Raw genomic sequence first — 26846 nt, 5'->3', positions numbered from 1 at the left:
AGAAAACCCACAAATATTCACTCTGTGGTTAAAGTTTTTGAAATTTTAATAACTTTATTAAACTATCCTGGATATCTACCAAACTTGGACAGAAGCTTGTTTATGATCATAAGATAGTATCCAGAAGTAAATTTTGTAAAAATGAAATTCCATTTTTTCCGTATTTTACTTATAAATGTACTTAGTTTTTCTGCCGGGAAATATTACATTCACTCTGTGGTTAAAGTTTTTAAAATTTTAATAACTTTCTTAAACTATCCTGGGTTTCTACCAAACTTGGACAGAAGCTTGTTTATGATCATAAGATAGTATCCAGAAGTAAATTTTGTATAAAAAAAAAATCCATTTTTTCCTTATTTTACTTTTAAATGGACATAGATTTTCTGCCAGGAAACAACACATTCACTCTGTGGTTAAAGTTTTTAAAATTTTATTAACTTTCTTATACTATTTTGGATTTGTACCAAACTTGGACAGAAGCTTGTTTATGATCAAAAGCTGGTATCTAGAAGGAAATTTTGTAAAAAAATAAAACCATTTTTTTCCGTATTTTACTTTTAAATGGACTTAGATTTGCTGCCAGGAAACAACACATTCACTCTGTGGTTAAAGTTTTTAAAATTTTGATAACTTTCTTATACTATTTTGGATTTGTACCAAACTTGGACAGAAGCTTGTTTATGATCAAAAGCTAGTATCTAGAAGGAAATTTTGTTTTCTTCCAGTTAACATTACATTTAGTCTGCAGTTAAAGTTTTTAAACATTTATTAGATTCATAAACTATCCTGGATTATTACAAAACTTGGACAGAAGCTTCTTACAATCAAAAGATAATATCAAGAGGAATATTTTTATTGATTTACTTCCTCATTTTTGTTGAGCCTGCGATTAACAGAAAAAGTAGGCGAGGCACTGGGTTCCGCGGAACCCTTACGAATTTTTAATTATTTTTTTTTACAAAAACTAAGATTGCAACCCCTATGTGCAAAGATGATCTTAAAAGGTTTTAGCCTCCTTTAAAGGTGCCATTTGGTTATGTAATTTTAATGCATTTATACATCTTTGGCCTTCCCAAATTTTGGCTCTGTGCATTCCAGATGATGATGCAAGGTTTATATAGAATGCAGTAAGATAAGTATGCTTTACTTTAATCCATGACCTATATAGTCGACAAGAGAAAAAATTCTAAGACAAATAAAAGAAAAGAACATATGGGCTTAATAACCTGAGTGATTACTTGCAGAAATTATATGGTGGGGTTACACAATTTTATGTGTGTATAATATGCAAGTTTTTACTCCACAAAGTTTAAAAAGCCAGGCAGGGATGCAAATTATAGAGTCCTTCAAGCAAGAGATTTCACAGTTTTTGTCTCGCCTTGACAGAGTCAAAAAGCGAGACATAGGTATGCTGTTTCCGGCGACGGCGGCAGCGTCAACAATGTATTAGTTTGTGATTAGATCTAGTTCATGGTGAACCACTAGTGGTAGGTCAATGATATTTGGTATGCAGTTGTATTAGCATTGGCACATCTCATTACCATGGAGATTATTTGGCCCCGCCCCCTCAGTCAAGGTCTATTGACTTTCAAACTTTTCATAGTTTACATGTATTAGTTTGTGATTAGGTCAATTTATGGGGAGCCACTAGTGGTAGGTCAATGATATTTGGTATGCAGTTGTATAAGCATTGGCATATCTCATTTCCATGGAGATTATTTGGCTCCGCCCCCTTAGTCATGGTCTATAGACTTTGAAAATTTTGCTAAGTTAACATGTATTAGTTTGTGATTAGGTCAGTTCAAGGGGAACCATTAGTAATAGGCCAATGTTAATTGGTGTTCAGTTGTATTAGCATTAGCACATCTCATTTCCATGGAGAATATTTGGCCCCGCCTCCTCAGTAATGGTCTATTGACTTTGAAACTTTTTCTAAGTTTACATGTATTAGTTTGTGATTACATCAGTTTAAGATGAACTGCTAATGTTAAGTCAATGATATTTGGTATGCAAATGTATTGGCATTTGCAGGTATCGTTGCCATGGAGATTATATAGCCCCCACCCCTGATCATGGTTCATTGACTGAAACTTTTACATAGTTTACAAGTTAATGTTTGTGTTTAGGTTTGTTTAAAGGGAACGACTTATAATAAGTCAATGGTATTTGGTATGCAGTTGTATAACATTGGCACATCTCATTCCATGGAGATTGTTTAGCCATGTACCTTCAGTCATGGTTCATCGACTTTGAATATTTGCATAACTTACATGTTAAAGTGTTGCTATTTTAATTTCAACATTTGCATTATCAAAATTAAAAAAAGGCGAGACATATCTCTATGATAACAGTTTATGGTAATATTCTGTCATGTTTGTTCTTGACAAAGTGGCGGGTGCCCTTATTTCTTTAAAAATCTTTAATCATTTAATATTTCACCCAATTTATATTTATATGCAATTTCAGTAAAAAAAGCCATAATCTTGCTTAGTGTTTGAAAGATGGCTTCCATTGTTGCTTAAGGTTGTAATGGTTAATGATTTGGCTGGGGTGAAAAATACAGGCTCCTGGGAGCCTTTAGTTTACAAAGTAACATTTTCCCAAATCAAGTTGCTGAATTTTTCCTTTCTGTTCTCTAACTTAAGTTTGCCTCAACCAAATGTTATGAAACTTATACACAATGCTCATTACTACAAATCTCAGATCGAGGTCGAATTTAGGTGGCGTCACTTTTACCGTTCTTGAGTTATGTCCCTTTATAACATTATATGCAAGCGAGGGTATCATCTGTGTCCCATGGACACATTCTTCATTTATTTCTTCAATAAAAAAAGTACACACTTGTTTAAATAATTTTTTCATTCATTATGCTATGATAAGGTATTAAAGTAAAAATCAAAATGTGTTTTTTTGAAATGTGTTAAGAAAGACCTTTGAGGAATATAAATATTTTTATTGACTACTTTTTTGGGGTAAAGGGTAATTTATTAAAGTATTTCCCCTGCAGAGGAGACATACTCCACTGATGTGTGTGAAAATAAAACATAGTCATTTATGGAAACATTTTTTCTTTCTTTTTAAAGGTTGAAGAACTGAGGGCATCAGAGAGAAACCTTAGAATAAGAGTGAAAAGTTTAACAAATGAGTTAGCAGTATATAAAAGGTAGAACAAGTGTATAACATTATTACATATACGTCATACTGGATTTTTATTGAGCCTGCAAAATAGTATTTAAAGAAAAAAAAATGTGTTCTTGTATGTAATTGGAAAAAAGGCTCAGCTCTGTTGGTATTTTTGTCTCGCCTTGACGGTTGCGTCGTTGTCAACAATGTATTTGTTTGTAATTGTGTGAGTTTATGGGAAACCACTAGTGGTAGGCCAATGATATTTGGTATGCAGTTGTATTAGCATTGGCACATCTCATTTCCATGGAGATTATTTTGCCCTACCCCCTCAGTCATGGTCTGTTAACTTTGAAACTTTTGCTTAGTTTACATGTATTAGTTTGCAGTGTTCTCCCCAGGATTTTTTGATAGCGCTGTGGTAAGTGTTTGTGACGTAACATTTGTACTGTCATGTTGGTTAATAGTATTTAATAGACAAAAACCTGGTTATTTTTAATACATATATGCATTTACAGGTATGGAATTAAGTAACTTTACATTTTCTTTAGCATTGAAAATTAAAATAAGCAGTTTGATTTGATACCAGACCCCAATCCCCCTTTAATTTTAAAGATTAAGTTTTTTTCACAGTAGGTATATTATTTATTCACTTTTAGTTGTTTCACATATATTTAGATATTATTTTACAACACCATAATTTACTGAGACATTTTTAAAGAAAGACTTTAATAACAAACTTTTATTTTAAATGGATATCATACATCTTTCAACTTCAATCAACATGTACAATCGGTAAACTATTTCATATCAAAGATAAAAATAAATACCCTTTCCTTTCCAAAATATTATTTTATTAAATATCTTATTGTTATTAAAGACATGTTAAAAAGAGGCTAACATATTCCAAGATTCATCCGATAAAATCTGTTTTTAAAGGAACAAAATTTTCCTTTTTTATTTTTAAGGTGGGTTTATCAATAAAGAATGCTATTTGACAATTAAAATATTAATAACCGCTACCTTTTTAGATTTATTATGTAAATAATTGCCATCAGAAATATGTGACAAGATTTGACAATACTGGTTGTAGTACATTTTCCCACCAAATGTGTCTCCCTTTAGTTACTTCCTGTTTTGACAATGGCTGAATGTTTCTAGGATTCATTAAATGCAATTTTAAATCCAAGCAATCCTCCTTTAATATTTTATTTAAAGAATTATTATTACTTCCTATTGAAAATTGGTTAGAAATCTCCATCTTTTTTTTTATCAATTTATGCAGAATCATGTTTTGTTTATTCTCTATCAAATTTAGTAAATAGCAATGCAAGGACAAGTTATCATCAAATATGAGCTTGCAATGAAGCCATGGACAACTGAAATGCATCTTATGAAACAATGCAGATTCAATAATGTAGGTCTAAACACTAAAGAGAAATGAAATAATCGTAGATGCTTCAAAAGAGGGACTAGAAAACGTGTTCAGAGTAAGGATAAACTCGAGTGTATTTCCACACCTTTCATGAAATTTCTGTTTCTTTTTATTCTTTAAAATTATAAACTCAAGAAAGAAATAAGTCTTCAAGACAGTCAAAGTTTTGGCAATGACTCCATTTCGTTATTTCATGGAACTGGTCCCTCCGATATTTAAATTGACATCGTTAGGTAAAATAAACAGTCTCAAACAAAACAACCAGGCGATAATGTGAATGAAATTTTACAGGTAAACATGGGAATTTGGGAATTTGAAAATTGTAAATCAAATAGCGCTGTTTTGTGATTGGATACCGCTGTGGTCTGTCCCAATACCACATAGCTGAATACTGCAGCGCTAAAACGGCCTGGGGAGAACACAGAGTTTGTGATTAGGTCAGTTTATGGGTAACCACTTGTGGTAGGTTGATGATATTTGGTATATAAGTTGTATAGCATTTGCACATCTCATTTTTGTGGAGATTATTTAGCCCTGCCCCCTCAGTCTTGAGAAATTTTGCTTAGTTTACAGGTATTAGTTTGTGATTAGGTCAGTTATTGGGAAACCACTAGTGGTAGGTCAATGCAATGATATTTGGTATGCAGTTGGGGCAATATGCGTAATTGATTTTCCATAGGCGGTAATGGTAACATTTTCCTCTGTAGCACAGTCCATAATGAAACTTGGATATGCATGATGGCTCATTTCGAAGCTGAGACATTTTCATATATGTTGTTAAATTTTCGGAGTACGAAGTGTGATTCATTTTTCTGTAAATTAGCACACCCTGAAAATTCTTTCGTGATGCGGCTCCTGGTGGTAAAAAAATCTCTTTTTTCACACAATAAGTTCTTTGAAAATTTAATACTTTGCATACATTTAATAACTCCATAGTTTTTACACATTTATTCTATGGTCCTCTACTTTTAAAATCAACACAAATGGTAAAACTTAGTCACTTGTCATGCTTGTTAAAAATAGAAACATGTCCAATATCACTACACAGAGATTTTTTGTTTACATACAACTTTTGTGTTCCTCAAATTGAGGCGCATTAGGGATATTGACCCAGTTGTATTAGAATTGGCACACTTCATGTCCATGGAGATTCATAGACTTTGAATATTTTGCATAACTTACAGGTTAAAGTATTGCTATTTTAATTTCAAAATTTGCATTTTACTATCAAAATATCAAAAAGGCGAGACATATCTCTGTGTTAACAGTTTATTTTGATAAAGTCTAGAGTTGAAGTTATTAAAACATCAATAAACTTTGTTAAACCTCCATGTAATTTCATGAACCTATAACAGATGCTTCTTCATAATTAAAAGTAAAATTTTATTTTTCCCCTTTTTTTCAATATTTTACTAAAAAATTGACATATTTAGTTTTGCACTTAATTTTTACGGTTTGTCTATGGTTTAAAATTTTGTCAAACCTTCATAATCAAAAGCAATAGCACTCTGAACACAAAAAAATATTCATTTTATTGTATTTTGTGTGTTTTTTGGCAGTCATTGTCACATTTTAATACTGTTTGCAGCAGGTACAGGCAAGATACAGGGTTCAATCAAACCCTTTTACAAATTTTTATTCACATAATTATAGATGCAATATTTGTATTTTGTAGAGATAGAATCAGACCACCACCTCAGAGATCATCACGACCTCCAATAAGGGAAAGGTATAATTCAAGGGAAAGATCAATATCAAGGGAGCGGTCATTATCTAGAGACAGATCATGGTCAAGTGATCGTTTGTCAGTAAGGAATTCATCATTAAATAGAGAAAGAAGATCTTCAAAAGAGAGACCATCATCAGCTCCTGATAGAAGTAGATTAAGCGACAAGTCATCTTCTTCATTTAGGAATAATATACATAGACCAAGAAGTAGAACTCCATCACCTTCACCGGCTGGTAAAATTAATCTTAGATAAAACAATTAAATAAAACCATAAAACAAAATTGTTACTGTCTGGTATTGTTATAAATACTGCATTTCATGGATTCTTATTATCAAAACCCTACAAAAGTTTCATTTGCTATTTAATCTTCTCCCCCACCCTCCATTATTGCTAATTTATATCTTGAGAGTTGCAGGAATAATGATATCATATCTTACTGCAGCATATGGACAACCCCTATCCTGGATTTAAACAGTTCTCTTTAGTATTCAGTAATAACTGATATTCATGGCATTCATTTAGATTCAGTGGTTATAATTTTATTTCGATTTGGAACTTGTTTTTAACAATACTTAGTTTTATAGTTGTATCATTTATTCCTATTAAAACATATAATATTTAAGTATGTTGAATATTTAAACTTTAATAACCTCTTCCAACAATAGTAGTGAAAAAAATCACTGTTATATGTACTTGTTTATCTATATTTATTAAATTTTTCAACTATAACTAATAAAAAAAGTTGATTCATAAAAGAACATCATTAGACATATCAACCATTTTAAAAATTCCACTAAAGCTATACAGAGCCAAATTCCTAGTCTTTAGGACATTTAACATAATAATAAAGCTAAAAAATATAGTGTTCTCCAGAAAACGATTGACATTTCTGTGAGAATATCAAGGATCAATCTTAAAAATACCTAATTCTCTGATTCAAGCAAATGGACAGTTCTAAACTTTTGATTTAAAAGGAGCTACAAAAAATTTATTGATGTCAAAAAGAGTAATATTGCAGTGTTTCTTTAGTAAACGGTTGTTTTTTATACGACCGCAAAAAAATTTGGTGGTCGTATATTGGTATGACGTCGTCCGAGGACACATTGGTTTTCGCACTCTAACTTTAGTTTAAGTGAATGGATCTCTATGAAATTTTACCATAAGGTTCAATACCACAAAAGGAAGGTTGGGATTGATTTTGGGGGTTATGGTACCAACAGTTAAGGAATTAGGGGCCAAAAATAAGCATTTTTGTAACTTCCAGACATAACTTGTGTGTAAGTTTATGGATCTCTCCGACATTGTTCCACAAGGTTCCATATCACAAAAGGAATGCTGGGATTGATTTTGGGGGTAATTGCCTCAAAAATTTAGGAATTAGGGGCCAAAAAAGGGGCAAAAAACAAGCATTTTTCTAGTTTCATGACAATAACTTGTTTGTAAGTGTATGGATCTTTCTGAAATTGTACTACAAGGTTCCATATCACAAAGGGAAAGCTGGAATTGAGTTTGGGGGTAATTGCCCAAAACGTTTAGCAAAAAGGGGCCAAAAATAAGCATTTTTGTCGAGCCTGCGACTTTTGTCGCAGAAAGCTCGACATAGGGATAGCGATCCGGCGGCTGCGGCGGCGGCGGCGTTAGCTAACTTCTTAAAAGCTTTATATTTTAGAAGATGGAAGACCTGGATGCTTCATACTTTGTATATGGATGCCTCATGTTACGAAGTTTCCGTCAGTCAAATGTCCAATGTCCTTGACCTCATTTTCATGGTTCAGTGACTACTTGAAAAAAAAGTTCAGATTTTTTGTAATGTTAAATTCTCTCTTATTATAAGTAATAGGATAACTATATTTGGTATGTGCGTACCTTGCAAGGTCCTCATGCCCGTCAGACAGTTTTCACTTGACCTCGACTTCATTTCATGGATCAGTGAACAAGGTTAAGTTTTCGTGGTCAAGTCCATATCTCAGATACTATAAGCAATAGGTCTAGTATATTCGGTGTATGGAAGGACTGTAAGGTGTACATGTCCAACTGGCAGGTGTCATCTGACCTTGACCTCATTTTCATGGTTCAGTGGTTATAGTTAAGTTTTTGTGTTTTGGTCTGTTTTTCTTATACTGTATGCAATAGGTCTACTATATTTGGTGTATGGAATGATTGTAAGGTGTACATGTCTAGCTGGCAGGTGTCATCTGACCTTGACCTCATTTTCATGGTTCAGTGGTCAAAGTTAAGTTTTTGAGTTTTGGTCTTTCTTTCTAATACTGCATGCAATAGGTCAGCTATATTTGGTGTATGGAATGATTGTAAGGTGTACATGTCTAGCTGGCAGGTGTCATCTTACCTTGACCTCATTTTCATGGTTCAGTGGTCAAAGTTAAGTTTTTGAGTTTTGGTCTTTTTTTTCTAATACTATATGCAATAGTTCAACTATATTTGGTGTATGGAAATATTTTATGATCTATATGTCAGTCACGCAGGTTTTATTTGACCTTGACCTCATTTTCAAGGTTCATTGCTCAGTGTTAAGTTTTTGTGTTTTCGTCTGTTTTTCTTAAACTATAAGCAATAGGTCAACTATATTTGTTGTATGGAAGAATTGTTAGCTGTACATGCCTGCCTAGCATGGTTCATCTGACCTTGACCTCATTTTCATGGTTCATTGGTCAATGTTTAGTTTACTTGGTTAATGTTAAGTTTATGTGACAGTTGTAATAAAGCTTTATATTTAGGACTATCAACATAATATCAATGATTAGTAAAGAAGGCGAGACATTTCAGCGTGTGCACTCTTGTTCTAGTTTCCAGACAATAACTTGTATTCAAGTGTATGGATCTCTCTGAAATTGTACTGCAATGTACCATACCACTAAGGGAAGGCTGGGATTGATTTTGGGGGTAATTGCCTCAAATTTTAGGAATTAGGGGGCAAAAAGGGGCAAAAAACAAGCATTTTTCTAGTTTCAGGACAATAACTTGTGTTTAAGTGTATGGATCTCTCTGAAATTGTACTGCAAGGTTCACCACAAAGGGAAGGCTGTTATTGAGTTTTGGGTTGATGAATCATAAGGGGGTTCAAAAAATTGGGGGGGGGGGGGATTTTTTTCCCCTTTTTTTCCTTTTTTTTTCTTTAAAATTTTCCATTTTAAATTGGTTATTTCTGATTTATATATAAAAGCAAATAAAAATGATATGGTTTGAATAGGTAAATGAAAATTTTCTTAGACCACATTCATTCTGTGTCAGAAACCTATGCTGTGTCAAATATTTAATCACAATCCAAATTCAGAGCTGTATCAAGCTTGAATGTTGTGTCCATACTTGCCCCAACTGTTCAGGGTTTGACCTCTGCGGTCGTATCAAGCTGCGCCCCAGCGGAGCATTTTATTGTATATTATTTTAGATTGTTGACATGTGTTCATCTTCATATATCCTGTCTTTTCCAACTAATTGCTCTTATTAATAGAATGAAATAATTTTAATTATATACTTTTTTTTATATTTATATCTATCACTACAGGCTTATGCTTAATGACTGCATCTAATTAGCTTTCTTTTAATTTTTTAGGTGCTAGAAATCCAAGGTTTGATCCCACAGCATACATAAAAGATCAAGAGAGAAAGAAAAAAGAAATTAATTTAAAAAAGTAAGATGAAGAATATCTATGCAAAAGCAAGAAAGAAGATCACCTATATGTAATGAACCTAAAAGTTTGTCTAATTGCCAAGTCAAAAATAAAAATGAGCTGTTGTCTTAACTTTTGACATATTAGGCATAGTAGTCAATAGGATTTTCGCATACTATTACAAACTTTTGTTCCTATCTACTGACCAATGTGGGACTTGTGGGTGCCATTGTTAGACTTAATTTTGCTGTCTGTTTTCTGAACAGGTGGTATATAGTGATGCTTGTTCCTTTGTTCATCTGTCTGTTCATCCTCCGGTTCAACTTTTTTGTATCTGCAATTACTCTCGAAATGCTTGTCAGAATTTCAGAAACTTTCACAGAATCTTAATAATATGATGCACTTTTGCATTTCTTCATCCAAAGGACTTTTGGGATTACTTTGCCTTGACATTGACTTTGTCATATCCGTACACATTTGTATGCTTATAAATCTGAATCCCTAATCAGAATTTGATTAAACTTCTTAGAATCTACACCATATAATACCATTGTGCACCTCCAATTTACTTTTTTTATCCTAATTATTTTGGGTTCCCTTATCAAATTATGAACTTTGCAATTGTTTTATCTGGTTACCTGTTTTGTATAAGAAAATCCTCTTTAATACTTTATTAAAATTTATTTTTAAAAACTCTCTTTTAAACTTTTAACCATATTATCCCATTGTGCACCTCATATTTTGTTTTAGATAAAAATTATATTTGGGATTTCCTTAAACAAATTGTAGACTTTGCCATTGCTTTATATAGGGGCATGGGGTATCATTTTTAACCGGATTTTCGAAGGAAATATTGGTTATTAAAATGGTTATGGCGGGCGGCTGCCAAACAGTGTCCGCACAATAACATGAAAACACTTTAACAATTTTTTTTCAAATTTAAATATGTTGTTTCCTGGGACTTAATGAAGGTCTCTATTAATTTTCAAGATTTTAGTATAACTCCTTTGTGAGTTATCTTCATTTTTAATATCCAAAAGTAGAATTTTTAAATATTTTACTGGTGTTATCTTTTTATGATTTGTCTTATCTCAGAATAAAAATTGGAGTGACAGATTTATTTGAAAATTATCTATTTCCTAAGTGGTAATGATTATAAGTTAACCCATTTCTCTGACGTCAGTCTATTGTTCTAACTGTAGATTATTTTTCAAGAATCCACTGACCACTGTATTAACTTAAGAGAACTTATATTATAACTTTAAACTTTTAACTTACGATCTTTTATCCTCTCAAAAACGAGTGGCATGTGTATGATTCGAAACCGCACGTATTTTCTTCATAACCAATAGAGTCTTCAGTCTATGCATGATACCACTAGACCACGATGGCTGACATCAATCAATTTCTGAATAGTACTCTTAAAGTGCTTAATTGTCAAATATTTTAGCATATGATAATCATTGGAGTGAGAGATTTTTTTGAAAATTTACTGTTTTCTGATTGAAATATAGGGGAAGTCCATTGTGGTAACCCCAACCCCCCTTTTTTAGCTCACCTGGCCCGAAGGGCCAAGTGAGCTTTTCTCATCACTTGGCGTCCGTCGTCCGTCGTCGGCGTTAACTTTTTACATTTTAACTTCTTCTAGAGAACCACTGAATGGAATGAAACCAAACATGGCATGAATGTTTCTTATGAAGTGCTGACCAAGTGTTGTTACTTTGTAGCCGATCCATCATCCAAGATGGCCGCCAGCAGGGGACTTAGTTTAACATAGGACCCTATGGGAAATGCATACAAATGACTTCTTTTAGAGAACCACTGAATGTAATGAAACCAAACATGGCATGAATGTTCCTTATGAGGTGCTGACTAAGTGTTGTATCTTTGTAGCCGATCCATCATCCAAGATGGCCGCCAGCGGGGAACTTAGTTTAACATAGGACCCTATGGGAAATACATACAAATGTCTTCTCTTAGAGAACCACTGAATGGAATGAAACCAAACATGGCATGAACGTTACTTATGAGGTGCTGACCAAGTGTTGTTACTTTGTAGCCGATCCATTACCAAGATGGCCCCAAGCGGGGGACTTAGTTTAATATAGGACCCTACGGGAAATGCATACAAATGACTTCTTTTAGAGAATCACTGAATGGAATGAAACCAAACATGGCATGAATGTTCCTTATGAGGTGCTGACCAAGTGTTGTAACTTTGCAGTCGGTCCATCATCCAAGATGGCCGCCAGCGGGGGACTTAGTTTAACATAGGACCCTATGGGAAATACATACAAATGTCTTCTCTTAGAGAACCAGTGAATGGAATGAAACCAAACATGGCATGAATGTTCCTTATAAGGTGCTGACCAAGTGTTGTTACTTTGCAGCCGATCCATCATCCAAGATGGCCGCCAGTGGGTGACTTAGTTTAACATAGGACCCTACGGGAAATACATACAAAATGTCTTCTTTTAGAGAACCACTGAATGAAATGGAACCAAACATGGCAAGAATGTTCCTTATGAGGTGTTGACCAAGTGTTGTTTCTTTGCAGCCGATCCATCATCCAAGATGGCCACCAGCGGGGGACTTAGTTTAACATAGGACCCTATGGGAAATGCATACAAATGTCTTCTTTTAGAGAACCACTGAATGGAATGAAACCAAACATGGCATGAATGTTCCTTATGAGATGCTGACCAAGTGTTGTTACTTTGCAGTATGTCCATCATCCAAGATGGCTGCCAGCGGGGGACTTAGTTTAACATAGGACCCTATATGGGAAATACATACAAATGTCTTTTAAAAAACCACCTAATAGAATGGAACCAAACATGGCATGAATGTTCCTTATGAGGTGCTGACCAAGTGTTGTTACTTTGCAGCTGATCCATTATCCAAGATGGCCGCTAGGGGGGGGGGGGGCTTAGTTGAACATAGGACCCTATGGGAAATACATACAAATGTCTTCTTTTAGAGTACCACTGAATGGAATGAAACCAAACATTGCATGAATGTTCCTTATGAGGTGCTGACCATGTGTTGCTACTTTGTTGCTGATTTACTGTTCAAGATAGCCACCAGGATATTTTATTAAATAACGGGACCAATATTAATCCAAATTTGGCCTCAATCATTATTATTTGGGTATCTGTTATGATTTTTATCTATCTTTACATGATTTCTAAAACAAAAGTAGAGTCAGGTGAGCGACACAGGCTCTTGAGAGCCTCTAGTTTTGATAACTTGTAAATGGTCAAGATTCCCACCCAGAAACCATATATATTCTTGTATGGGACAATATATCAAATCAAATGAAATATAGGGGAAGTCCACGGGAGTAAACCCTACCCCCTTCTTTTTGAAAACTTGTAAACGGTTGAGATCCCCACACCTAAACCATATATGTACTTGTATGGGACAATAAATTAAAGCAAATTAAATTTAGGGGAAGTCCCCTGGGGTAACCCCTACTCTCCTTTTTTTTGAAAACTTGTAAATGGTCAAGATCCCCATGCAGAAACCATATATATTCTTGTAAGTTACAATAAAACAAATGAAATGAAATAAAAGGTGAGTTCCTTGGGGTCATTCGCACCATCTTCCTGTTTAAGATCTTGTAAATGGTTGAGATCCCCGCCCCTAAACCATATATATCCTTGTATGGGACAAAAAAACAAATCATATGAAATAAAGGGCAGGTCCCCTGGGAAAATTAATCAGTTTGTGTGTGTTATATTTGAACATAAATTAAATATATATAGGGTTCTTTAAGTGCTGAATCTAAACTTGTTTTTAATTAGATAATAATCTATTTTTATTATGAGATAAAGTTTTTGACATTGATAGATAAGTTGCAAATCTGTATTATTTTTTGACACATGAAAGAAACAATATTAGCAACTATTAATTAAATTTGATTATAATATGGAAATAGATATAACATGATATCTGATTTTAGAGAAGTATTTTGCTGGTTTTTTATTGGTTTATGTAAATAAGTTTGAGTTATTTGTTTTGAAAAGTGATGTGTTTAATTGATAGATATAAAATCATATCTAATTTTAGAGATTTATGAGTGGTTAAGTCATATCTAATTTTAGAGAATTATTTTGGTGTTATGTTTCTTGTTTTTTACTGGTTTATGGAAATAAGTTTGAGTTATTTGTTTTGAAAAGTGATGTGTTTAATTGAAAGATATAAAATCATATCTAATTTTAGAGATTTATGAGTGGTTAAGTCATATCTAATTTTAGAGAATTATTTTGGTGTTTTGTTACTGGTTTTTTACTGGTTTATGGAAATAAGTTTGAATTATTTGTTTTGAAAAGTGATGTGTTTAATTGATAGATATAAAATCATATCTAATTTTAGAGATTTATGGTTAAGTCATATCTAATTTTAGAGAATTATTTTGGTGTTTTGTTACTGGTTCATGGAAATAAATTTGAGTTTTATCTTGTAAATGGTCGAGATCCCCACCCCTAAACCATATATATTCTTGTATGGGACAATAAAACAAATCAAACGAAATATTGGGGGAGTCCCCGGGACCACCCCCACCCCCTTCTTTTTGAAAACTTGTAAACGGTGAAGATCCCCACCCTGAAACCATATATATTCTTGTATGGGACAATAAAACAAATCAAATGAAATATAAGGCGAGTCCCCTGGGGGCTACCCCCACCCCATCCTGTTTGAGAACGTGTAAACGGTCGAGATCCCCACCCCTAAACCGTATATATTCTTGTATGGGACAATAACACTAATCAAATGAAATATAGGGGAAGTCCAGGGGCTCACCCCCCTTCTTTTTGATAACTTGTAAACTGTCGAGATCCCCACCCCTGAACCATATATATTCTTGTATGGGTCAATAAAACAAATCAAATGAATTATTGGGGAAGTCCATGGGGGTAACATCCACCCCCTTCTTTTTGATAACTTGTAAACGGTCGAGATCCCCATCCCTGAACTATATATATTCTTGAATGGGACATTAAAACAAATCGAATGAAATTGAGGGGAAGTCCCCTGGGGTAACCCCCACCCCCCTTCTTTTTGAAAACTTGTAAATGGTCAAGATCCCCACCCTGAAACCATATATATTCTTTTATGGGACTATAAAACAAATCAAATGAAATATAAGGCGAGTCCCCTGGGGGTCACCCCCACCCCATCCTGTTTGAGAACTTGTAAACGGTCGAGATCCCCACCCCTAAACCATATATATTCTTGTATGGGACAATAACACTAATCAAATGAAATATAGGGGAAGTCCAGGGGGTCACCCCCCTTCTTTTTGATAACTTGTAAACGGTCGAGATCCCCACCCCTGAACCATATATATTCTTGTATGGGTCAATAAAACAAATCAAATGAAATATTGGGGAAGTCCATGGGGGTAACATCCACCCCCTTCTTTTTGATAACTTGTAAACGGTCGAGATCCCCACCCTGAACTATATATATTCTTGAATGGGACATTAAAACAAATCAAATGAAATTGAGGGGAAGTCCCCTGGGGTAACCCCCACCCCCCTTCTTTTTGAAAACTTGTAAATGGTCAAGATCCCCACCCTGAAACCATATATATTCTTGTATGGGACAATAAAACTAATCAAATGAAGTAAAAGGCGAGTCCCCTGGGGTCACCCCAACCCCCTCCTGTTTGAGTACTTGTAAACGGTCGAGATTCCCACCCCTAAACCATATATATTCTTGTATGGGACAATAACACAAATCAAATGAAAATATAGGGGAAGTCCATGGGGGTCACCCCCACCCCCGTCTTTTTGAGAACTTGTAAACGGTCAAGATCCCCACCCCTAAACCATATATATACTTGAATGGGACAATAAAACAAATCAAATGAAATTGAGGGGAAGTCCCCTGGGGAAACCCCCACCCCCTTTTTTTTTTTAAACTTGTTTACGGTCGAGATCCCCACCCCGAAACCATATATTTTCTTGTATGGGACAATAAAACAAATCAAATGAAATAAAAGGTGAGTCCCCTGGGGTCACCCCCACCCCCCTCCTGTTTGAGAACTTGTAAACGGTCGAGATCGTTACCCTAAACCATATATATTCTTGTATGGGACAATAAAACAAATCTAATGAAATATAGGGAAAGTCCATGGGGGTAACATCCACCCCCCTTCTTTTTGATAACTTGTAAACGGTTGAGATCCGCACCTTTAAACCATATATATTCTTGAATGGGACAATAAAACAAATCAAATGAAATTGAGGGAAAATCCCCTGGGGTAACCCCCACCCCCCTTCTTTTTGAAAACTTGTAAATGGTCAAGATCCCCACCCCGAAACCATATATATTCTTGTATGGGACAATAAAACAAATCAAATGAAATATAAGGTGAGTCCCCTTGGGTCACCCCCACCCCCCTCCTCTTTAAGAACTTGTAAACGGTTGAGCTTTTCATTATTAATAAGATAATACCACATTGAGGTCCAAAGGGTCCTAAATTAAACTTTTGTTTAATTTCATCAAATATTGAATTCTTTGGTTCTTTGATATGCTGATTCTAACAATGTTTGAGTGTTATTTCATGTCTAATTTTAGAGAACTTAGTCATCACTGGTTGTTTGTTATTGATTATAATTTGAAAAATTGCATCATATCTTATTTTAGAGAACTATTTATCCAGTTTGAGTTATTTCCATTTGCACAGAAAATATTATGGATAAAATTAGCCTGTGTTTCATTTTAACATAAATTAAATATATATATAGGGTTCTTTCAAATGCTGAATCTAAACTCTATTTAAATATTAGATTTTTAGGCCCAGTTTTCAAGTTGGTCCAAATCAGGATCCAAAATTAATTTTGTTTGATTCAACAAAAATTGAATTTATGGGGTTCTTTGAAATACTGAATCTAACCATATATTGAGAGATTTTGGATTGTGGGATCCTTTATCAAATTGGTCCACAATGAGGGTCAAAGGGTCCTAGATTAAAATTTTGTCTGTCTCTGATTTCATCAAAAATTGAATTCTTGGGGTTCTTTCATATGCTGATTCTAATATGTACTTAGATTTTGGATATTGGACCATGATAGGTATTTAAATGTCCAATTTCAAATATATCAGTTCTTTGACTACATTCATTTTGTGTCACAAACCTATGATGTGTCAAATATTCAATCACAATCCAAATTCAGAGCTGTTTTAAGTTTAAATATAGTGTCCATACTTGCTCAACTTTTCAGGGTTCTACCTCTGCAGGAAAATCCGGTTTGCTGTCTCTCTGACAGCCTCTTGTATTTGTTTGTTATTACAATGCCTATTAATGTTGCCATTTTTTGTGGAATTTGTTATTGTAGATTTCACCTTAGATTGTGGCGTATGTTTTATTCCTGTTCCTGTAACTGAAGCATATACTCAAAAATTTTTACCAAAAAATTTTATGTTCTAAAAAGACATTAATCTTTTTTCTATAACAGACAGAGATCATCAAGATCAAAAACCTCAGGGAATTCTGTCAAGACAAAAGCTTCACCAAGAAGTTATATAAATTATAGTCAATTATCAGGTAAGATATTTATGGGAGGCTATTATTTTTTGTTCAAACATATTGGAATAAAAGTAATGAATATTTTAGTAAATGTACAGAGACAATAATCTGTGGTAACTGTTGGGTCATAAATAATGAGAATTATCTTGCACTAAAGAGAAAGCTCAGGAAATTCTTATGAATAGAGCTCAAATGACCATAGTAGAGGTTATGTAAAAACCCTACAGAACAAAGAAATATCAGCACAAGCAGCCGTTGATAGCATATTTCTGCTCTTGACAGGCTGAAACAACTGTTATTGCAAACACTGAAAATACAATCAGTAAACCACAAGTTGGAAGTATATCATTAAGAACCATAACAAACCAGGACAATATATACATAACAACATCTTTAATAGTACTACTGAATTTTCTCACATTGTTGGAAGCTTGATCCTTAAGTGACTACATCATGTCTAATTAAAATAAATACTTTTAGGGATCTTTGAGTTACAAGTATTTTGACTACATTTTATAATAAATTTGGGTAAATTATAAGGTGGTTAGTATAAATCATTATCACTAATTATTGTTTTTTGTCTTTTGATTATATACATGCATTAGTTTGAACCATATCTAATCTTATTATTTGAATAGAGTAATACAATAGGAATGCTCACAGTAGCTGAATGAGAGCTTAAAAACCCTGTCTTTTTGTTTTATGGATCATGATTTTGTCAAACCTGTTCAAAATGCATAGAATTCACGGTTTAATATCAATCTTAAAATATAAAAGAAATTCATAAAGGGTGATCTCACTCAATTTTTAAAAAAGTACAATAGAATCCAAGCCAAAATGTTATTTTTGTCGAGCCTGCAACATTTTTATAGCGAAAGCCAGACATATTGATCCTAGATTTTGGCTTCGGTGGCGTCAACATTAAGGTTCAGTTTGTGGTTAAATTTTTTTAAGACAACAATAACTTTGTCAAACCTTCATGGAATTTTATTAAATTTGAACAGAAGCTTGTTTATGACCAAAAGACAGTATCCAGAGCAAATTTTTGAAAATATTTATTTTCATTTTTCTGTATTTTACTGATATTTAAAGGTTAAAGTTTTTCGGTCATCAATAACTTTGTCAAACCTTTTTTCCTTATTTAACTGAAAAAAGGACTTAGTTTTTTTTACAGTTAACAAGTAGATACAGTCTGTGGTTAAAGTTTGTTACTCATCAATTACTTTGTCAAACATTCATACAATTTTATGAAACTTTGGCAGAAGCTTTTTTATGATTAAGAGATAATGTCTGAAGCAAAATTTTGAAAATATATTATTTTCATTTTCATACTTTTCTGATAGATGGACGTAGTTTTTGTCGAGCCTGCGTTTTTTGTCGCAGAAAGCTCGACATAGGGATAGTGATCCGGTGGCGGCGGCGTTAGCTAACATCTTAAAAGCTTTATATTTTAGAAGGTGGAAGATCTGGATGCTTCATACTTTGTATATGGATGCCTCATGTTACGAGGTTTCCGTCAGTCAGATATCTAATGTCCTTGACCTCATTTTCATGGTTCAATGACTACTTGAAAAAAAAGTTAAGATTTTTTGTAATGTTAAATTCTCTCTTATTATAAGTAATAGGATAACTATATTTGGTATGTGAGTACCTTGCAAGGTCATCATGCCCGTCAGACAGTTTTCACTTGACCTCGACCTTCTTTCATGGATCAGTGAACAAGGTTAAGTTTTGGTGGTCAAGTCCATATCTCAGATACTATAAGCAATAGGTCTAGTATATTCGGTGTATGGAAGGACTGTAAGGTGAACATGTCCAACTGGCAGGTGTCATCTGACCTTGACCTCATTTTCATGGTTCAGTGGTTATGGTTAAGTTTTTGTGTTTTGGTCTGTTTTTCTTATACTGTATGCAATAGGTCTACTATATTTGGTGTATGGATTGATTGTAAGGTGTACATGTCTAGCTGGCAGGTGTCATCTGACCTTGATCTCATTTTCATGGTTCAGTGGTCAAAGTTAAGTTTTTGAGTTTTGGTCTTTTTTTCTAATACTATATGCAATAGTTCAACTATATTTGGTGTATGGAAATATTTTATGATCTATATGTCAGTCACGCAGGTTTTATTTGACCTTGACCTCATTTTCAAGGTGCATTGCTCAATGTTAAGTTTTTGTGTTTTGGTCTGTTTTTCTTAAACTATAAGCAATAGGTCAACTATATTTGTTGTATGGAAGAATTGTTAGCTGTACATGCCTACCTAGCATGGTTCATCTGACCTTGACCTCATTTTCATGGTTCATTGGTCAATGTTTAGTTTACTTGGTTAATGTTAAGTTTATGTGACAGTTGTAATAAAGCTTTATATTTAGGACAATCAACATCATATCAATGATTAGTAAAGAAGGCGAGACATTTTAACGTGTGCACTCTTGTTTACAGTTAACATTTACAGACAGTCTGGGATCAAATTTTTTTTGACATAATAAATGTGTAAACCTTCATAGATTGTTATGTAACTTGGACAGAAGCTAAACTTCAAGACCAAGAAATAGCATCTATAGAAAAAGTTTGAACTTTTTTTAAATTCTGTATTTTACTGATAAATGGACTAACTTTTTAGGTCAACATTACACTTTTACACTGACAGCAGCAATTGCAGGCGAAACACAGGGTTCTGCGGAACCCCTTACAAATTTGTTTCCAAAATGAAGATGCTTTTGAAAGAAAACATTCACTTTTGATAAAATCTCATAATTTTTTTCAAAGTAAAACTAAAGAAATTTTTTGCCACCATATTTCATTTTTGTAGCAAGTGTTGTGATCTTTCTAAATTTTATTTTTGACTGATCAACTCTGAGTATATTTATTGATAATTTATGCACATGTTAATGGCGAAAAAAGCAAATATAAAGGGGCATTAGCTGTCAAACTCATGTTCACCCATTTGACTCAATTTCTCATATTTGATGAATAACATACTAAAACGTATATCCAAATTATAAAAAGTTGCAATCACTTGCAAGTGAATAATTCATCAGCAATGTTTCTTAGCTTATTTTGACAAAATTGAACCAAACTGGCTGCTAAAAGCAAATTATTATTTCACTATTTCACAAGGTTGGGCGGTATTTACCGCCCCCGGTATTTACCAGTGGTATTTGCCGCCCCGGACAATACTCCCCAAGTGGTCAATACTGGCAAATACTGGTCAATTGAAATTTTCATGCTTCTTATGACTGACTTATCTATCAATTTTAGTAAAAAATTGGTTGATGAGGGAAAACTTTATTCCTTTGACATGATTCAGTTTATAAAAATGAATGATATTGGTATGTTATTAATTATTAAAACATTATAAATTACTAATTTAGTTCTTAGGGGTAATAATATTGCATACTTTTGGTATACATATAAAATTGCTATATCAGTTATTTTAACATGTATAAATCAAGATATTTTTATTTTTTTCTTGAAAAGGTTTGAATTTTACAGGTAAATAGAATTACAAGTGACTAGCAATATAGATTATCAGAGCATTACCTAGTATATGGCTAACAGGTGTCAAAAGTTTAATTACTATAACAACTGTCCCCTAACAAATGTTGACATAACAGGAAAAAAGTCATAAAAGTGATTTCTGAAGATTGTTTTAAACAATGAATTAATTCCTGACTATTCAACAGCATGATAAAAATCTTCTAAATGCAGGAAATGGTTTGTTTTTTTTAATAAATATATAAAACAATTTTTTTTTATTTTTTAATTGCATCTTTCAAAATAACTTAAGAAAACCAGATGTTATATAGTCTCTTTATAGAGACTGACTTCATGGTGTTAATGACTATATCTGTTGTTTGAATTGATTTAATTAATATTTGATAAATCTTCATTAAACCATGTTTCATGAACTAATTAATTGTAAATTTTTGTCCTAGTACAATGTAGTAAATAAGTGACTTTCTGCCTTGTGACTATATCTAGCCATTTACCAAGTAATTGACCTGAGGTAGGGACTAGTTTTTATAGTAAAATCCTATCAAAATTTCAATTGACCAGTATTTGCCAGTATTTCCCGGTATTTACCGCCGGCATGGTCAATACTAGTATTGACCGCTTTTTTGCCAACCTTGCTATTTCACTTTCATTAATGATTGAACAAAATAAAATCATATTTTGATATTTTTTATATCTTGTAGCTAATGCCCCTTTAAAGAATACGGTGTATACTATAACTTATAAAGTCATTGACTTCCTCCTTAATCTTATTTAATTTGTAAGTGTAATGTTTTCGGGGTATGGGTCAGTTGTCTCTTGATTGTGATTAAAATGAAAAAAAAATGTTTGTTCTTATTCTGCAGGGGGCAGTAGAAATAGATCTCGGACATCATCATGTAAGTTAAATATTTTGGAATAGATATAGAAAGTATTGAAAATTACATAAAAACACTTTGTAACATCAAAGTATAATTGAGATTTCAATTCTAATCATATGTTACTGAAATAAATGTCTTCTGGTTTGCTGAAAACCAAAACTTTGGGAAACCAAATACATGAATTGATGAAGGTCAATTTTGTTGAAGTTGCAAACTTAGTTTTAGTTCAGTTACATGATTTTTTCTTGGAAAATTTTAAGTCTTGATTTATCATTTAAAACATGCCAGTACAGAGACACTGGCTACTGAGTGATATAAAATTATGCAGTTACATATCAGGATTTTACAATTATTTCTTACCTGATTTTCCATTCATAAAATCATTAGTTAACAATTAAAATGCAATAAACTATATAAAAAAGTTCTGAAACATTCATTTAAAAAAGTTATCTTCTTTGAAAGTTCCCTTCAAAAAGATATTATTTCATGTATACTATAAGGACAACTGCTTTACTGTAATGGTTTAATCCCAATTTAGTGATGCACTTGTTTTTAAATTTTCTCAGTTCATATTACACATGTATGTCATTACAGTAGGCAGTCAAGGTGAATTCAGTGATGGTGGATTCTCTGACTCATCCTATTCAAGACTGCGAACATACAACCGAAATTCAGTTCGGTCATCAAACAGGAATAATCGATCAGCAAATTCATATATGTCAAGCCCAGATATTGTAAGTTAGATTACCTGAGATTGTATAGATCAATTAAGTAATATATTAAAAACTTGTAATAACCGTTTATTGTAGAGCCAGCAACATTTGTTGTGGAAGCAACACAAAGTGATCCTACATTCTGTTGTCAGAGTTTCAACATTTATGTTCAGTCTGTGGTTAAAGTTTTTTTGGGCCATCAATTACTTTGTTAAACCTTCTTGGAATTTTATAAAACTTAGACAGATGTCTGTTTATGATTAAAAGACATTATCAAGACTAAAAATTGTTTACTTTTTACACATTGTGACTTGTATGGATAGTTGTCTCATTGGCACTCATACCACATCTTCTTATTTATATAAAAAGAACTTATTTATTATTTATTTTTCAGTAGAAATTATGAAAGAGAAGTTTTTTTGTCATGTGAATTTCTCCCTTATTATGAATAATAGGATTTATGGGTTCCTTGCAGGGTTTACATGTCTGTCAGACAGGGTTCACCTAACCTCGATCTCATTTCATTTATGAGGTCCGTTTCTCAAATAAGTTGTTGTAAGCAGTAGGTCAACTATATTTGGTATATGGAATGATTATAAGGTGTACTTGTCAGTCTGGCAGGTTTCAACAGACCTCATTTTCACGGTTCATTGGTAAATGTTAAGGTTTGTATTTTGGTCTGTTTTTCTTATGCTATAAGCAATTAAGTCAACTTTGTTTGGTGTATGGAATGATTTTAAGAGGGAATTGTCTGTACGAATGGTATCTTCTGTCCTTGACCTTATTATCATGGTTCATTGGTCAATGTTAGGTTTCAGTAGTTCTTCTAAGATACTATAAGCAATAGGTCAACTATATTTGGTGTATGGAATGATTGTAATGTGTACATGTCTGCCTGACTTGATTTAACTGACCTTGACTTAATTTTCATGGATCATTGATAATGTTTAGGTTTGTGTGATACTCAAAGTAGAACTTTGTCTTTAGGACTAACAACATAAAATCATCATGGATAGTAAAGCAGATGAGTCATTTCAGCGTGTGCACTCTTGGTATATTTGTGTTTAATTATAGCCAAGTCTGTAAAGATGTAAATATCAGTGAAAATACACCTACGTCATGTAATTGTAGTAATTCCGAATACACTTATGGCCCCATTTCCCATGTTATAACAGGAGACCTTAACATTGTTCGCGACCGAGAGTTAAAATCATTCCTCAGTAAAAGACCTAAATATCGTCCCCGGTCAATTATTAATTGGAATGAGTGCCATAATATCATCCACGACTCACTTCGTGCTTACTGTTTGAAATGGATAAAACGGGAAAAAGCTGACAAAAAATCTTTGGACTCTTTTTTCAATTCAGTAATGAAGATAGTTGATATACATATACAACATTTTAAAGAACATTTTACTCTTAACAACAACCATAAAAATCCTATTTCTCGTATCAAACATAAACTAAAAGAACTAGCCAAGGAATTTGTTTTTGTCCCGGCTGATAAAGCTGCTAATAATATCATTATAGTTTGATGTAAATTTTACATTGAGGTTCTAGTCTGCAAAAGGAAATCACGAATTCACCAACATTCCAACTGACTTCATTTTCAGAAAACGATATCTGTAACAAACATAAACTATTAGCTACTTCTTTACAAGCAGAACCAAATACAATGAAAGTCCCAACTATGTACTGGCTTCCGAAGCTACACAAATCACCTTACAAATATAGATTTATTTCGTCTTCAAGTCATTGTTCCACTACTAAATTGTCTATTCTACATACTAGTACACTTGGTACAATCAAAAACCTGATAATAAATTGTTCAAATAAGGCCTTTGAAAATAGTGGAATTAATTACTTTTGGAGTGTCAAAAACTCGTTGGAAGTACTTGATAAATTGCATGCATATATTGGTGATTTTGAATCTGTTCAAAGTTTTGATTTTTCTACCCTATATACCACTTTGCCTCATATTCTTATTAAGAAAAAATTCACACACCTAATTAAAGTGGCATTTAAAAAGTCGGAATGCGAATACATATGTTCAAACTCTTTTAGGTCATTTTTTAGTAGCAACAAACAAAAGAACTATGTCAATTGGACATGCTTTGATACTATATCTGCCCTTGAATTTTTACTTGATAACATTTTTGTTCGCTTTGGAGATTCCGTATATCGTCAAGTTATCGGAATTCCAATGGGGACTAACTGTGCACCACTTATTGCAGACCTGTTTTTGTATTGTTAGGAGTTACAATTTATGACTAAAATCAGCAAAGACCCATCGAAACAACAACTGTTAAATAAAGCAAATACTAACAATGACCACTGTCCTTTCCTCGATCTTGATATCTATATCATTAACGGGAAGCTTAATACAAAAATTTATGATAAAAGAGATGATTTTTCATTTCCTATCGTTAATTATCCATTTTTAGATGGTAAAGTTCCCTTGTCACCATCTTATGGTGTTTATATATCTCAACTTGTACGATTCGCTCGTGTATGTAACAACATATTAGATTTTAGCGAGAAAAATTTATGTATTACTGAAAAATTATTACACCAGGGTTTTCGATATCATAAACTCTTCAAAACATTTACTAAATTTTATCATCGGTATAAGGACATCATTCGTAAATATAACTCAACATGCAGACATCTTATACGTTCGGGTATTTCACATCCAATCTTTTATGGTAATATTCTTTACAAGGCACAAAAATGTCAGTATTCACCTCAAAAGCTAACAAAACCTTTAAACAGACTTATTAAGAAGGGATATAGTTACGATACTGTTGTCAGGTCATTAAAGATTGCATATTTTGGCTCTAATATTGATTCACTTATAGGGTCTTTGCATCGGAATTAAACATATATATTCTAAAACCAGTTGTTGGCATGACACGGGTTATGTTCTTCTCATATATTTTATGATGGTATAATACTAAACCCCTAACAGGAGGGATTGTGCCTGATATTCATATGATGAAGACATAATCTTTTAATCAGTTTAATTGAGGTCTGGAGCTGGCATGTCAGTAACTGCTAGTAGTCTGTTGTTATTTATGTATTATTGTCATTTTGTTTATTTTCTTTTGTTTCCTATTCTGACATCGGACTCAGACTTCTCTTAAACTGAGTTTTACTGTGCGTACTGTTGTGCGTTTGTTTTTTCTACATTGGCTAGAGGTATAGGGGGAGGGTTGAGATCTCAAAAAACATGTTTAACCCCGCCTCATTTTTGCGCCTGTCCCAAGTCAGGAGCCTCTGGCCTTAGTTAGTCCTGTATCATTTTTAATTTTAGTTTCTTGTGTATAATTTGGAGTTTAGTATGACGTCCATTATCACTGGACTAGTATACATATTTGTTTAGGGGCCAGCTGAAGGACGCCTCCGGGTGCAGGAGTTACTCGCTGCATTGAAGACCCATTGGTGGCCTTCGGCTGTTGTCTGCCCTATGGTCGGGTTGTTGTCTCTTTGACACATGCCCCATTTCCATTCTCAATTTTATCTTCTATATTTTATTCATGAAAATATCTGTAGTGTCTTGGGTATTCAATGAACTTTCAGTGATTTTTATACGACCGCAAAAAAATTTTTGTGGTCGTATATTGGTATGACGTTGGCGTCGTCGTCGTCATTGTCGTCGTCGTCCGAAAAACACATTGGTTTTCGCGCTCTAACTTTAGTTTAAGTGAATGGATCTCTATGAAATTTTACCACAAGGTTCAATACCACAAAAGGAAGGTTGGGATTGATTTTGGGGGTTATGGTACCAACAGTAAAGGAATTAGGGGCCAAAAAGGGGCCAAAAATAAGCATTTTTATACGACCGCAAAAAAATTTTGTGGTCGTATATTGGTATGACGTTGGCGTCGTCGTCGTAGGGAATTAGGGGCCAAAAAGGGGCCAAAAATGAGCATTTTCTAGTTTCCAGACAATAACTGTGGAACGGTGTATGGATCTCTCTGAAATTATACTACAAGTTTCCATACCACAAAGGGATGGTTAGGATTTGCTTTGGGGGGTTATGGCTCAAACCGTTTAGGAATTAGGGGCAAAAAAGGGGGAAAAACAAGGTTGTCCTGGTTAATGGACAAATACTTTAGTACAAAACATAATTTAAAGCAGTGTAAGGGAGATAAATCAAATACATCATTGAAATTATCTCCCTTACACTGCTTTTAAATTATGTATAAAGTAATGGTTAATGAACAATAAAGATAATCTAAAACAGTGTAAGGGAGGTAATCCAAATACAACGTTTTGGTTACTTCCCTTACTCTGCTTTT

The 26846-nt window shown here is 33.4% G+C and overlaps 1 protein-coding gene across 1 annotated transcript in view; it reads left to right on the top strand.

Moving 5' to 3' along the window:
- The window catches only part of LOC127698999 (centrosomal protein CCDC61-like), a 49957-nt gene that overhangs the window by 15122 nt on the left and 7989 nt on the right, over positions 1-26846 (top strand). The window contains exons 7-12 of the mRNA XM_052202797.1: positions 3084-3163; positions 6234-6520; positions 9860-9938; positions 17387-17475; positions 21819-21851; positions 22428-22567. Of these exons, the coding sequence (XP_052058757.1) occupies positions 3084-3163; positions 6234-6520; positions 9860-9938; positions 17387-17475; positions 21819-21851; positions 22428-22567 (708 nt within the window). The remainder of the gene's footprint in view (positions 1-3083; positions 3164-6233; positions 6521-9859; positions 9939-17386; positions 17476-21818; positions 21852-22427; positions 22568-26846) is intronic.

Source organism: Mytilus californianus, unplaced genomic scaffold (genome assembly GCF_021869535.1).
Source record: "Mytilus californianus isolate M0D057914Y unplaced genomic scaffold, xbMytCali1.0.p SCAF_4, whole genome shotgun sequence".
Classification (NCBI taxonomy): Eukaryota; Metazoa; Mollusca; class Bivalvia; order Mytilida; family Mytilidae; genus Mytilus; species Mytilus californianus.
Note: the sequence above shows the minus strand (reverse complement) of the source record. Positions and strands in the feature narration are given on the sequence as shown.